Here is a 13,528-nt window from a genome sequence, read left to right as displayed (position 1 = left end):
ATTGGCAGATTTGACATTCTTTTAGCGCCATGTCTAGTGCTATGTTTATTTCCAGGGAAGATCATCGACAGCACAAAGAGAGCAGCCTCGAATCTTATTCCTCACTGTGTACCAATACAAGCCAGCTTCTGCCTGACACAACTACAGGTTATATATATATTATATATAATCAAATAAGTGCCACAAACTCCATAAGGAGTTTGTGGCACTTATTTGATTGTTGGGGGAGCATCCCCTGTACTTGCAAATAGGTAGGGTGACTAGATGTCCCAGTCCTGGTTTTTCTGGCTCTGTCCTGACTTTTTCGCGTTCTGTCCCGGTTTTTTGTTCCACTGGCGTGTGCCAACCGCACATGCGCAAAGAGCGTTTGTCGACTGCACATGCGCGATCGGCACTTCCTGGCCACTCGTGCACATGCGCAATTGACACTTGCCAGCTGCTCTTGCGCATGTGTGACTGGCAGGCTCCGATTGCGCATGAGTGACCGGCAAACGCTGTTCACGCATGCGCAGTCTGCAAATTAGGTATTTCTGGGCAAGGGAGGGAAAAGCGTAACAGAGGGTGATATGGCAAAGAAAATATCACAAAGGAAAGATGGGGGGAGAAAAAAAGAAAGTACAGGGGATAGTAAAAAAGAAGAAATGGGGGAAAAGGCATAGATAGACAAACAGCAAAGCAGAGAAAATCAGGAAAGAGTAAGAGGCACTGAGGGATATAGAAATGGGTGCTGAAGGCAGAGGGAGACAGAGAGAGCTAAAAAGGCTTAATGTAAATTAGAAGTTGGCCTGTATGACCTTTCTGTAGAAACTCCAAAAGTTGCAGCGATCAGGGCTGAGTTACAAAGAAAAGTTTAGAAAATCACATTATAGAGAAAATAGGCTAAAGCGCTCCAATGCCAGGAATAAAAGAATATTGTAAGCCAAAACCACCAATCCAAGGTATAAAAAATGAGTAATGGTATTAGTACATAATAGCCACTAGTATGGGTAGTATCCTCCTGAAGACAGCGCCGGATTGTTCTGCGCATGCGCGATGACGCGCATTGCGTCATGACGTCATCGTGCTTCCGTTTCTGGCGCGAATCTGCTTGCAGGTAAGAGGGTATTTAATGGATGTTATTACACTATGTTTTATCCTTGAAAAAGAACGCTGTGACGTTCGAAACGCGTTGGATGGGTCTTTTGTCACATTAAAGTGCCCTTTTATTCTATTTTTGATTCTGGGTCCTTCCTGCTCCGTTTTTGCTTGTGCGCTTTGTTTCTCCATTTATTCCTGTTTACTAGAAAATCACATTAGTCAGATTTCTGAGTCCTGCACACCACGTGTTTTTACTGCAATATTCTTTTCAAAAGTATTTGCTATTTCCTCCTACTTAAATCTGTACAAAACATTTTGTTTTATATATATATATATATATATATATACAGTATATATATATATATATATATATATATATATATATATATATATATATATATATATATATATATGTTCTTGCGTTATCTGAGGTAAAAACGCTTACTACCTAAAACAAATACTTTTGTACCCCCACAAAGTTTAAAAATAAAAGTATAAAACTAAATGTAAATTTCTCCTAAAATTTCAACATAAAAATACAGCTGTAGTAAGCGTTATTACCCCTGATAACACAAGAACGAACATGGTCAGAATTGCGTTCAAAGCAGTTAACTATTGTTTTCAATATCGCTCGCCAAAAAATGTGCGGGTTATTCACCAACTGCTTTAGTGCCGATCGGGGCACTATCGCATGGAAAATCCCATTGAAGTCAGTTTAATGAAGAAAAAAAGAAAAACATAGTTGGTGAATCTAATTCCTGATCAAGAGTCATACATTTGGAGAACATGCACAAACTCATCTTCATTTGCATCCGTGCCTAGCAACTGTAAAGCTTCAGTGTCCAAACTCCAGTCGGTCTTTTGCCTCTTGATTTAATATAATTGAGAAGCTCTGGTTTGTCTACATAAGTGTTTAGAATATTTGCATTGATAGTTTCAAAGTTTTTTTTCCATTTGAAGTAAATCAAATTGGAGCCAACTACCAAGTATTGAGGCTCATAGTATGGCCTGTTATTGGGCTGGTGTTAGAGTTGCCACAGCCGAATCCTACATGCATAATACCATCATGTGAACTATAGAACAGGACTTTTAATACGTTTTTTTTAGTTAATCTTTACTTAAATAGAAGGTCTTAATGTTAAAATACAGGTATATCTGGTTATTCTAAGATGTTTACCAAGCCTAAGTAGAGCTGTGAGGAAAGATTTTCCCATGTTCAGACTTCTCTCTTCTGTGTATCAATTGATGCTTAATAAGCGTAGAATTCAAAGTAAATCTTTTGCCACATCCAGTACATGCATAAGGCTTTTCTCCTGTGTGAGTTTTTTGGTGAGTATTAAGAGCTGAACTGCGAACAAATCGTTTCCCACATTCATTACATACATATGGCCTCTCTCCTGTGTGGGTTCTGTGGTGATCTACAAAGTTTGAGTGTCCAAAAAAGCTTTTTCCGCATATTCCACACTTATACGGCTTTACGCCTGTGTGGAATTTCTTATGTTGACTAAGATATGAACTGGTAGAAAATCGTTTCCCACATTCAGTGCATGCAAATGGCTTCTCTCCTGTGTGACTTATTTGGTGACTAATAAGAGCTGAACTGCAAATAAAGCTCTTTCCACATTCCTTGCATGGATACATCTTCTTTTCAGTGTGGATACCCTGGATGCTTAGATTTGAACATTCCGGCTTCCTTGTATGAATCATTTTGTGTCTAATAAGACTTGAACTGCAAGTAAAGCTTTTTCCACAATCATTGCATGAATAGGGTTTCTCCCCAGTGTGAACTCTCTGATGACTGGTAAGCGCTGAGCTGGTACTGAAGCTTTTCCCACATTCACCGCATGAATAGGGTTTCTCTCCATTGTGAAGTCTCTGGTGGATCTTAAGATATGAACTGGTATGAAAGCTTTTACCACATTCACTACATACATGTGGCTTATCGCCACTGTGGATTTTCTGATGAATCTTAAGGTATGAGCTAGTATTAAAGCTTTTCCCACATTCAGTGCATGCATAGGGTTTCTCTCCATTGTGGACTCTCTGGTGAGTGTTAAGAGCAGAAATAGTATAAAAGGTTTTCCCACATTCAATGCATGCATATGGTTTCTCTCCATTGTGGAATCTTTTGTGAATGTTAAGATGTGAGATTCTTACAAAGCTTTTCCCACATTCATCGCATGTATATAGTTTCTTTTCAGTGTGAATTTTCTGGTGATTAATATGAGAACCACGAGTAAAGCTTTTTTCATGTTCTTGACATGAATATGGCTTCTCCCTTTTAGTATGAATTCCCTGGAGATTATTGCGATCTGAACTGCAAGTGAAACTCTCTTCAAATCCAGGCTTCTCTCCTGCATGGAGTTTTTGGTGTTTACAAACATTGGAGCTAGAGGTTTCCTTGCACTCAGTGCATGCATGAGTCATATTTACTGACTCAAGAAGTGTGTCACTATAAGTAAAGCGTTGCCCAGATTCAGTGGATTTGCTTGTTCCGCAGTGGTCTATGTAGTCTTCCTTTCTGTGGAAACAATTTCAGCAGCATGTGAGATTCTTCCTCTATATTCTGTAGTCGGGGTCCACAATCTTTGAAAAACACAAAGGGTGCAAAGGTTATTCATAAAATAAAAATATTTTAACATTTTTGCTATAACTACATTTATACTATCTGTGGCAACACAACATTCATAGTGTTAAAACATACATAGTTACAGGTAAAAGGAAGCTCACTAAAACCTTCCACACAACGGGACCACTGTCAGGGAGGAGGCAAGAGAGGGTACCCTGCTACACCTACGTAGACACACCAGGTCCCCGTAACAGTCAGAGGAGGTGTCGGTGCTACTACATCAGACGCTCGGGATCCAGGCTGTTGGGGATTAAAGATCACTCCGCTTAACTGATCGAAGGAGTTCCGTCGGTGACTGCCGAGGATGTGAGAGAATACTGTGTGCTAATGTGGTAATATGTACCCTTAACATGACATGCTTTTAAAGGATTTTTGATGTACGTGCGATACTCACCTGCTGTATTTACAATTGAAATGATCATAATACTACACTATGAGAGTTGTGCGCTGTCTTTTTCTTTATTTTTACTAGTATCGGAGATGACAAGCCATCTTCCTATGGACTAGCAGCATACTCCCTGTCAGGAATCGGCGTTCTCCACGCTCCCCACACAAAACACCCCCTTCCCGCAGGGAGTCCCTGGACACACAAAACAAACCTGCCTTACCGGCTTCCACGGCTCCTCGCTCCTGCCGCCGTCGCGGGATCATGCCCCTTGGCGATTCCTCTGCTCAGCGCCGGGCGCGCCCACGCCCTCCTGCACGCACACACCTGCACCATCCACTGGCTCGGTTCACGCGCGTACACGAGTTACGGAGCACGCTCAGTCTGCACACTCTTCTTCCCGTCCCCCGGACCTCAGGCTCCGCCCCCGCACACTGCACGGGCATACTCAGGTTACCAACAAGACTCACCTGGCCTGTTATGCCTGCACCAATCTGCAGTGTCTCCCTGTAGCTCTTCCTGTCCCGCCTCCGTTCCTAATTCCTGCTTTATCTAGCTCCTCTCTGCTCTCAGTCTTTGCTCGACATAGTCTCTGTATGGAAGTACTTCTGGATTCTCTCAGTGTTTTCACAGGTTCTGACGCGGCTTGTACGACTACCCCCTCTGGCTCTCGATCTCGGCACTCCTTGGACAACGCTCACTCTGGTAACCCCTTGAACACGGCTTGGACAACGACCTATCTCCACTCTCCACTCCCTGACTTCGGCGAGGCATCCTTCACTCTATCTCTACAACCGGTACCGGCAAGTATTGTCTACCTTACTTCACCTGGCCTGGCAACGCTTCATACCACACTCCGGACACGCTCCCTTTGCTGTGGGTGCGTGTATTACCACTTCCCCCTTCAGCTCAGGGGACGGGTCTGGTCTGCGGGCAGCACTGGCGTAACACTCCCTTAGTATTCTAAGTTCTGTATATTTTGTTGCAATTCAGTTTGTCACTAAGTGGTCTTTGGGCTAGTGTTTACATACCCCTGTACAACATATTATCTGTCTAAGGCTGCGTCCAGGGTGAATGGAGCTGTGCGGAGGCGCGCTGAGGCTGAGTGAAAGCGGGTGCTTTCCCTGGCCTTAGACCGCACCGTCCGGGGGCGTGTCGGGGGGGGGGGGGGGGGAGCTGTGACGTCACGGAGCAGGTTCGCCCTCATTGGGTGAACCGCTCACGTGACCGGCCCTGCGCTCCCTTGAGCGCTTGAATTTAAAATTTTGCTAAGACTTACGCTTCCGAAAGCGAGCCCCTGCTAAAGCCGCTCTCATTGCGGCAGCAGCGCGCCTCAGCACGGGTCAGCGCATAAGCGCTGACCATGCCCGAGGCTTAATATTATTCACTTCTTTACAATTAGTGCGCAGGATTATCTTTCACTATTATAGTTACAAGTAACTAATAAGTACCCCTTCGGTTTGACCAAATAAACCTACTAAAATGTTTGCTCCTTTTAACTGTATCACTGTTATTCATTCAATCCTGTAGTTTGTGGCACTGCACCTTAAATTTCGTCAGTGCAGTCTTAGATAGGATCTATGTCGGGCTTCTGTCTCGCTGGGATGCGGCCCCACATAGTACCTATAAGACAAGGGGGGAAGCCTCCCTGTATCTTGTGGGTTTTAGCGGGACTCCTCCCCTTTTGAGTTTTGTGGTTACACACCCGTTTGAGCTCAAGAAATCAATAGGATCTAGTGGTATTCCCCTTCGGCTGCTTTGTGCAGGTGGTGGCTCCCATCTCAAGCACCCTTATGCCTTGTGGAACACTGAGGGAGGTGACACCCAGTGGGTGGGATTCCATTCCATCAATTTGGGGGGGGGACGGATGACAACATCCTCTATGCACCATAATCTCCCTGGGGGTCTAGTGGTATTTCCAGGTGGTTGCAAAAAGCAACTTGCTGGGGAATTGAGGGGGAGGGGGGGGGGCTTGCAGGGGAATTGATGGGGGGGAGGGCCCCTGTGCTTGTAGGGGTTAGAGAAGGGAAATATACTATCAATCTTGGGGGTGACAGCCCCACTTGAACCCCAAAATATCCCTGGTAGTAGTGGTGGAAAAGAGAAGCAGCACTAAGCTGCTTCTCTTTTACCTGTGAGTTAGCTCTGTCCCTGATGGGGTAGAGAGCTAAAATTAAGCTTGGGGGTAGGATTAATGTTTAGAATGAGGGCTAGGGTCAGAAGTATGTTAATGTTGGGGTTTAGGGTTAGAATTTGTAAAAAGGCTTTTGGTTACGAATTTGTGGTGAGCTTTATTTTATTTTAGGGATAGGGTAATATTTTGGAGTAGAGTTTAGGTAAATGTTTTGTTTTAGGGTTAAGGTTTTGGGGCAGGGCTACAATTAATATTTTGGATATGGTTAGGGTTAGGATTAATGTTTTAGTAAAGGGTTAGTGGGAAGGTCATGGATTGTGTTTTGTGGCAGGATTTAGTTTTTTTGTTGGTTTAAGGTTAAGTGTTTCATGTTTACCCTCAATAAAGTATCTGGCAGCTTGGGTTACCCCTGGGCCATCAAGGGAATCCATCACTGGCTGCGTTCAAATCAACAAAGAAACCCTAGCCTGAACCCACCAAGATGCATCCAAATGGAACTCCCGGGGGGTGGGGGTGGAGGGGGGGGGAGGCCGAGCATGCCACCTCTCAGGACTGCTGACGAAATGATCCCAAAAGCACAGCCTAGACCTCCGCACTCTGCAGAAGTATATATCAACAAAATAATGTACCCTTTGATCATACATTGATTTGAGAATTTCTCCGTGGAATTGTACAAGAACACAGATAACACAGGGCATAATCCAGCAGAGTAAGAGTGATAAGCAATGTAGTAGAAATCCTTTGAATCAGCGTTTCCCAAATGGTGGGTCGCGACCCGGCACCGGGCCACGGCATCAAAATTGCCGGGTCGCAGCGAGGCTGGCCGCACGGTGTCTCCCCCCCCCCCCCCCCGCTCAAGTTAAAAAAAATATGGCGGCGATTCCCCCCGCGGTCCCACGCGCTTGCGCAGGGCAAGCAGGGCCCACTCCCTTCCTCCCCCCCGCTCCCAACGTGGGACGGAGGAGGAAGTACCAGCTCCTCTGTGGCCCGCACGTTACATGGGGGAGGGTGGAAGTACAAGCTCCTACTGCAGCCCGCTTCCCCCCGCGGCCAGCTTCCTGAGCTCACCTCCCGTGGCACCCCCTCCCGAGCCCACCTCCCGTGCCCCCAAGCCCACCTCCCGTCCCGGACAGCAGGGGATATCGGGGGCAGCAGGGGAAAGCGTCCGGCGGCAAGGTAAGTCACCCCACCCAGTCACTGCCTCCCACCCAAGTGTCCCTGGCCCCCTCCCACCCACCCAAGTGTTCCTGGCCCCCTCCCACCCACCCAAGTGTCCCTGGCCCCCTCCCACCCACGTGTCCCTGGCCCCCTCCCACCCACTTGTCCCTGGCCCCCTCCCTCCCACCCAAGTGTCCCTGGCCCCCAAAAAGTGTCCCTGGCCCCCTACCTCCCACCCACCCAAGTGTCCCTGGCCTCCAAAAAGTGTCCCTGGCCCCCAAAGTGTCCCTAGCCCACCCACCCAAGTGTGCCTGGCCCCCAAGTGTCCCTGGCCTCCAAAAGTGTCCCTGGCCCCCTCCTACCCACCCAAGTGTCCCTGGCCCCACAGCCTCCCACCCACCCTAGTGTCCCTGGCCCCCTCCCTCCCACCCACCCTCCCAAGTGTCCCTGGCCCCCTACCTCCCACCCACCCACCCAAGTGTCCCTGGCCCCCTCCCGATTTATGTAACTGTATTTGTAACCATGTATTATTTGTCTTAACTCTGTGCCCAGGACATACTTGAAAACGAGAGGTAACTCTCAATGTATGACTTCCTGGTAAAATATTTTATAAATAAATAAATAAATAAAATCACTAACTTTTTACAAGGATAGTTATTTACTTCAACAGACCCTGGACTTTGTCCAGCCTAGAGAAGAAGCAGGATTTCACAGCTGAATAAAAGAAAATTGGATCAAATCCAAATTTGTACACGTTATGTCCCAAAGTTATAAATTTGAGCTACCACTCAGTTTACATTTCATATATTATGAAAAAGCATTTGATTCTGTCTACACCTCAGCCTTTTTAAATGCATTAAGAAGCATCGAAGCATACATTGATATTATAAGAAACATTTATGGGAATGCAACATAAACCATTAGATTACATGAAGATACAAGCACGATAAGGATCAGCAGGAGGGAGCCACAGAGATACACCATGTTACCAACGCTTTTCACAGCTGCACTTGAAGAATTGTTTAATACCTTGAATTACGACACTAATCAGAGAACTAGTCAAAGTAAGCAAGAAGGTGGGCCCTCCATATGAATCACAGTAAGATCATGTCCAGCAAATGTGCCAACTCTAGAAAGATCAAAATATATGTAGAAGCAGACGTTGTAGAAAACTGTGTCTACCTTGGCTAGCGAGTAAAAATGGAGGGGAACCTTTTGAATTGAATAAATAGGAGAATCAAAATAGGATGGAGCATGTTTAGGAGAATGACAGACAATGTTTGAAGGAAACCTTTCGCTGTGCCTCAAGAGGGAAGATTTCAACTTGTGTTTTGTGCCTGTGCTCACATATGGATGTAAAACTTAGACACTAAATGCAAAGAAAATTCAGAAGCTTCAGACAACTTAACGTATGGAGAGATGTATGCTGGGTATTACCCAGAGACAGGAAAGCCAATGAATGCGCTTGAAAGTAAAAGTCAGTGACATCATCACAATGGTGAAGGAATTGAAATGACAGTGGGGTCGCACATAATGCACGAAGAAATTCATGGTTGGACAAAGATGGAACGCTTAAATAAATATTTATATAAATGTTTGTCTGACTTGGTTTAAAATTGTGTAAATAATCTACATTTAACCTAAAGAGCATGTCATTGCTATTAGTTCACTTTGGCCCAAAGAGGAACTAACCATTTTAAACTAAAAAGTGTAACCAAAGTTTGCTGGGATTCTGCAGCAGTGAGAGGTACCATTGATCATTTAAGTACAATTCTACACAAAACTGCCATCTTTATTCATGGATTTATGGAAATCTCCTCTTACCCAGTGAGTTGATGGTGTGGTAATTTTCCATTCTCACACCCTGGTAAAACTCCTCCACTCTGAGCAGTAAGCGGTATCCTCACCCTACTCAGTATGCCACAGGCTCAGGCAGCAGGCGTAGCAAGAGTCACTTTGAGGGCAGGCAAGGAACGAGGATCATCAGCTGCGGCGGTGGAGGGGGCTAAGGACGTGGGAAATAACATTCCAGAATCCAGTTTTAAAGAAGCGTACTTTTGCATAGCTTGTCCCCTGGGGTTTCACATAACTCCTGCGGTAAAGGTGCGTATCTGGAAAGGGGAGTACGTTGATATTCTCATGTTGCCCGACTATAAGGAACTTCCTAAGTCAGAGACTTCCTAAGTCACATCCCAGTAATGTGAATACAAAGAGGAGGGGAGTGCTGGTAAAACAACAAAAACAATAAAACCACACTATAAAAATATTATTATAATACACAGAAGGTCCTGTTAAAAAAACCTTAAGATGTGAGGAATGCAGATAGAATAACATTACTCACACGGCCATGTGTGATCACACATATGATAAAGGTATCTTTCTGGGGTGCTTTGCCCAGTGTCCTCCCCCGTCTGGAATATGTCCCAGGGACAGCAAATACAGCCACGGATGGACCTCCTTCACATCAAAACTGGCCTTAGGGTTCGAGGTATAAACCCTCCTCAGATTGGACCAAACACTATGGTGGTGAGTGGCTGGCCTCTCCCATGTTTCCAATAAGGAAGAGACGCAAATCAAATGTATACACGGTTTATTAATTGTATACACGGTTTATTAAAAAGACAAGCAAATCAAACACTCACACTTGAAAAAGCACTATCAGCTCCGGTTCTCACATTGAGTCCTCGGGTTCGCGGTATGCTCCTGCATACGTGTCCGGCAGCAGGACCGCTTGCAGAGAGCTCATCGGGAGTACGGTGGCTGACAGTGGACACACTTTGAGCACGCACTGGCAGGGAACTACGTGTTTCGCAGATTGCTTCCTCAGGTTCCTGGCAGCTGCGTGCAGCTCTACTTATACCCTGTTTACTAATCAAGAGGTGTGTATATTGTAGCCATTCTAGTGCTTATGAAATAGAGACATCATCCCATATAAATAGTAACAATAAACAGAAGGGTTTCAAAATAAACCCAAAGAGCAGAGGGGGATTTGTAGTGTACCCAATTCAAAATACCAAGTATAAAAGATAACGAGTTTACAAAATGCAATCACACTCCTGATTGGCCAATGTGCAAAGTGTGTGTAGCCATGCATAATAATGGACTGCAGACATCTTCCCTGTTGGCAGTACGCCCTGGTAAGTACAGGCCTGCCAGCAGTAGTTATGGAGGTTTTCCCTCACACCCTGGTGAGGTGCCCTATGTATGGATGGGAGTGGCTGCATGCTCTGAGTCCCTGGATAGTGACATCAGAGATGTGCCTGCCCCCTGAGGTATATAAGGCACAAGACTGTCAGTTAAGGTTGTTGTTGCTCAAATGTTTGGCTCCTGTGAAAGGGATTGCAGGATAGCTTTGTGACCCTAGTGCTGTAACTAAGGGCACGAGTTTCCAGATCAAGCCTGTCAAGGCCACACTGTGTCCAGGGACCTGGCACAGGGGTGATCTCCCTAAGGGGAGAGGGGATCCCACTCCAATAAGAGAGGGCGTACCTGGCAAAGGGACAGCACGGAGAAATGTGCGGCTAGAGCCGAGAGCTGCATGGGGCAGTCTACTACAATCAGATCGTCAATAAAGATGCCCTTGTTAAAGATACCCCCACTGTGTGAGTGTGAGATTACTCTACAGTGGCAGTCACCACCAAGAAGGAGTTCCTTACCAGGACCATCTCCCTGCGGAAGCATAGATCCTGATGAGGTGGAGGCGCTGCACATGATGTAAGTTGGACTCGCACCCACTACCTCAGCTATCTGTCCTGATGACATCCCCTAATACCATCAAGCGGGAGACTCAGGAGTCCTGTTACTTGCAGGTGCACCACGATACACGATCACGTAATGGGGACCGGTTAGACCACACGGGCCAATGTGAGATTGGGTGGGTCAGACAGGAGGGAATACCAGTTACATGTGTAATAACTGTTGTGCACATAAAAATACACAAATGGTACTTATAACATTACAATCAATTACTATTTGGTGAAAGCTAGAACTATAGCTCATTGATACTATCATGGTCTCAAAACTCATCTTAAAAAAGTTAATATCCATACACTGTAGTGTAATTGCTCCCCCTAGTGGTTAGCTCACAGATTTATGTACACAATCTGACAGTCAGTTGTTGCCTCAATAAAGGAATCTTTTTTCTGGACCTCTGCACCATAACTATGCTCAAAGGTCCACACTGCAGTTATATAAATTAGCATGATCTAATAAATATTATTGGGCTAATTATTATGCGCACTGCTGCATATACTGTTACAAAACAATTTATACTTAAAAAATATTTTATACTTAAAAAATAAAAATCAAAGATGGTTTATCTTGATATTTCCCCATAATTATATACACAATATAATGGATCTGCCATTCTTACATGGGAAATATAGTCTGAAAGCCAAATTGTCTCCAAGTATTTTTAAGAAAGAACCACAAGCGAAACCTCAACATTGGCTTCCAAGCCCTGTGGTTTTTTTTTTAATTGCTTTAATTGTAAAGCTTGTACACCGGCTTCCAAGGAACGTATCGGTTTTACATCGCATGTGACCGGAGAAAAATTGTAAAATTAAAAAAGTTTTATCAATTGTAAAAACGGAAATCTCGCGAGACATGAGGTGAACTCTCACGTGACGCGGAAGTGATCCAGGTGCACGGAGGTGTCGGTAGAGAAGGACGCGGGACATTCCTTTGATCTACCGAAGCCCTGGTGTGTCGTGGAACAACCCTGTGTAGGACGAGACCGTGGGAGAGGAACACAGGACGTTTTTCTTGACGAAGCAAGTCGGAGGATTTCGGCTAATGTTTGCAGTAATTCTTTTTATGTGTGTTTGTTTTTTTAGCTCAATAAATTGTTTGTACACCCGTACAATCCTTTCTTTCCTTATCTAATGAATTCCTCTGAGAGCTGAGCCATTTTACCCAGCCCGGGTTGAGCCCAGCAGTTGCACCTTTGAAGTGTAGCCCAGCTGAACCTGACGGAGAGGATCTCTTCAATACAGCTGAAGCAGCTAAGATGAATCAATTTTGCTGATATTGATTTACTATCCTTTAAGTGTAACCATTTATAGCAGGATTTTTGCCTATACTATATACAGATTACACTATGTTTTTTTTTTTTCTCTCTCTCTCTCTCCTGTGCGCTTTAGGTCCTACTTTTCCTTACACATACAGCCCATTATAATCTGGCAAAACTCAAGCTGGGCTGTATTACCATTATTGTGGCTTTTCACAACATCAAGAGTAATGTGTGATTGGGACAGTAGGAGTGGAGGGGTATGGTGCTATGCGTCTGCAAGGAGTCATGATAAATGCATATGGGATTTGAGACATTTTCAGTCAATTACACTGTCCACATTCAAATGTAAGTGAGAATTGTCATTAAGACATGCAGTAGTGGTCAAGCCTATGTTAAAGGTCAATCAAACCTGTTATGAGCAGCTCCCGTGAGGCACGACTGAATCCAGTGACAGACAATGAGCTAACGACACAGCCTGTTACTGGGAGCTGAATCACTGCATTTCGGTGCTTGCTTCTCACCCTTCATCACAGTTTTACATAGTAACAAACCACACAGAACCCAGCATACAACAAGATGGGCAACTGCTGCCAAATGTAAATCATACAAGGTTAATATCAGATACCTGGAAGTCTGCAGATCTTTGTGTCAGGAGATAAATGGTAGAGATTCAGATTGCCTGTATGAAATAGGAAGTAATAAGAGAAAGAATCAAAGGTTAAGACACATACTCCAATTCAATCCCAAAATGTCTTTCTGGTTGGCTGAGGCATGTCAGGTGCTATGAGCTTTTATCAGCAGGGCATTCTGGGAGTTGTAGTTTTGTACCAAACAGCAAAGACAACATAGAAAAGCAGGATTATTTGCAAGTCACAGTAGGTTACCCAAAAAGGAATGCAACCTAACATAATATTACAAAATGAAATTTTATTAAAGACAATCCATTTTACAAAAATACACATAAATACAAAAAAAAACATTAATATTTTTTTTTTTTTTAATCTGTAATGGCCAAAATAAACAGCAAACAGGAATAAATATCACCTGCAGCCCTCCTGGACCAGACAGACAAGTGTTCTATGGAGAAATACTTCTCCAGGCAGAGACCAATGGCACCGAAGCAGCAGAGGCAGG

General features: G+C 44.5%; 1 protein-coding gene across 2 annotated transcripts in view; it reads right to left on the bottom strand.

Annotated features, from left to right (window-relative positions):
* Window positions 1–13,130, bottom strand: part of LOC142499404 (uncharacterized) — a 131,541-nt gene extending 118,411 nt beyond the window's left edge. The window contains exons 1-2 of one of the 2 annotated variants that reach the window (XM_075608727.1): window positions 13,020–13,130; window positions 1,524–3,663 (exon numbers count right to left, since the gene is read on the bottom strand). In XM_075608727.1, the coding sequence (XP_075464842.1) occupies window positions 2,260–3,504 (1,245 nt within the window). In that variant the 5' untranslated portion in view covers window positions 3,505–3,663; window positions 13,020–13,130 and the 3' untranslated portion in view covers window positions 1,524–2,259. Of the gene's footprint in view, window positions 1–1,523; window positions 3,664–13,019 lie in introns of those variants that run through there. The other variant, XR_012802666.1, reaches the window with a different exon arrangement.
* Between the last annotated feature and the right edge of the window lie 398 nt (window positions 13,131–13,528).

The sequence above is a fragment of the Ascaphus truei genome, chromosome 7 (genome assembly GCF_040206685.1).
Source record: "Ascaphus truei isolate aAscTru1 chromosome 7, aAscTru1.hap1, whole genome shotgun sequence".
Taxonomy (NCBI): Eukaryota; Metazoa; Chordata; class Amphibia; order Anura; family Ascaphidae; genus Ascaphus; species Ascaphus truei.
The sequence above is the reverse complement of the archived record's forward strand: the minus strand, read 5'-3'. Positions and strand labels throughout refer to the sequence as shown.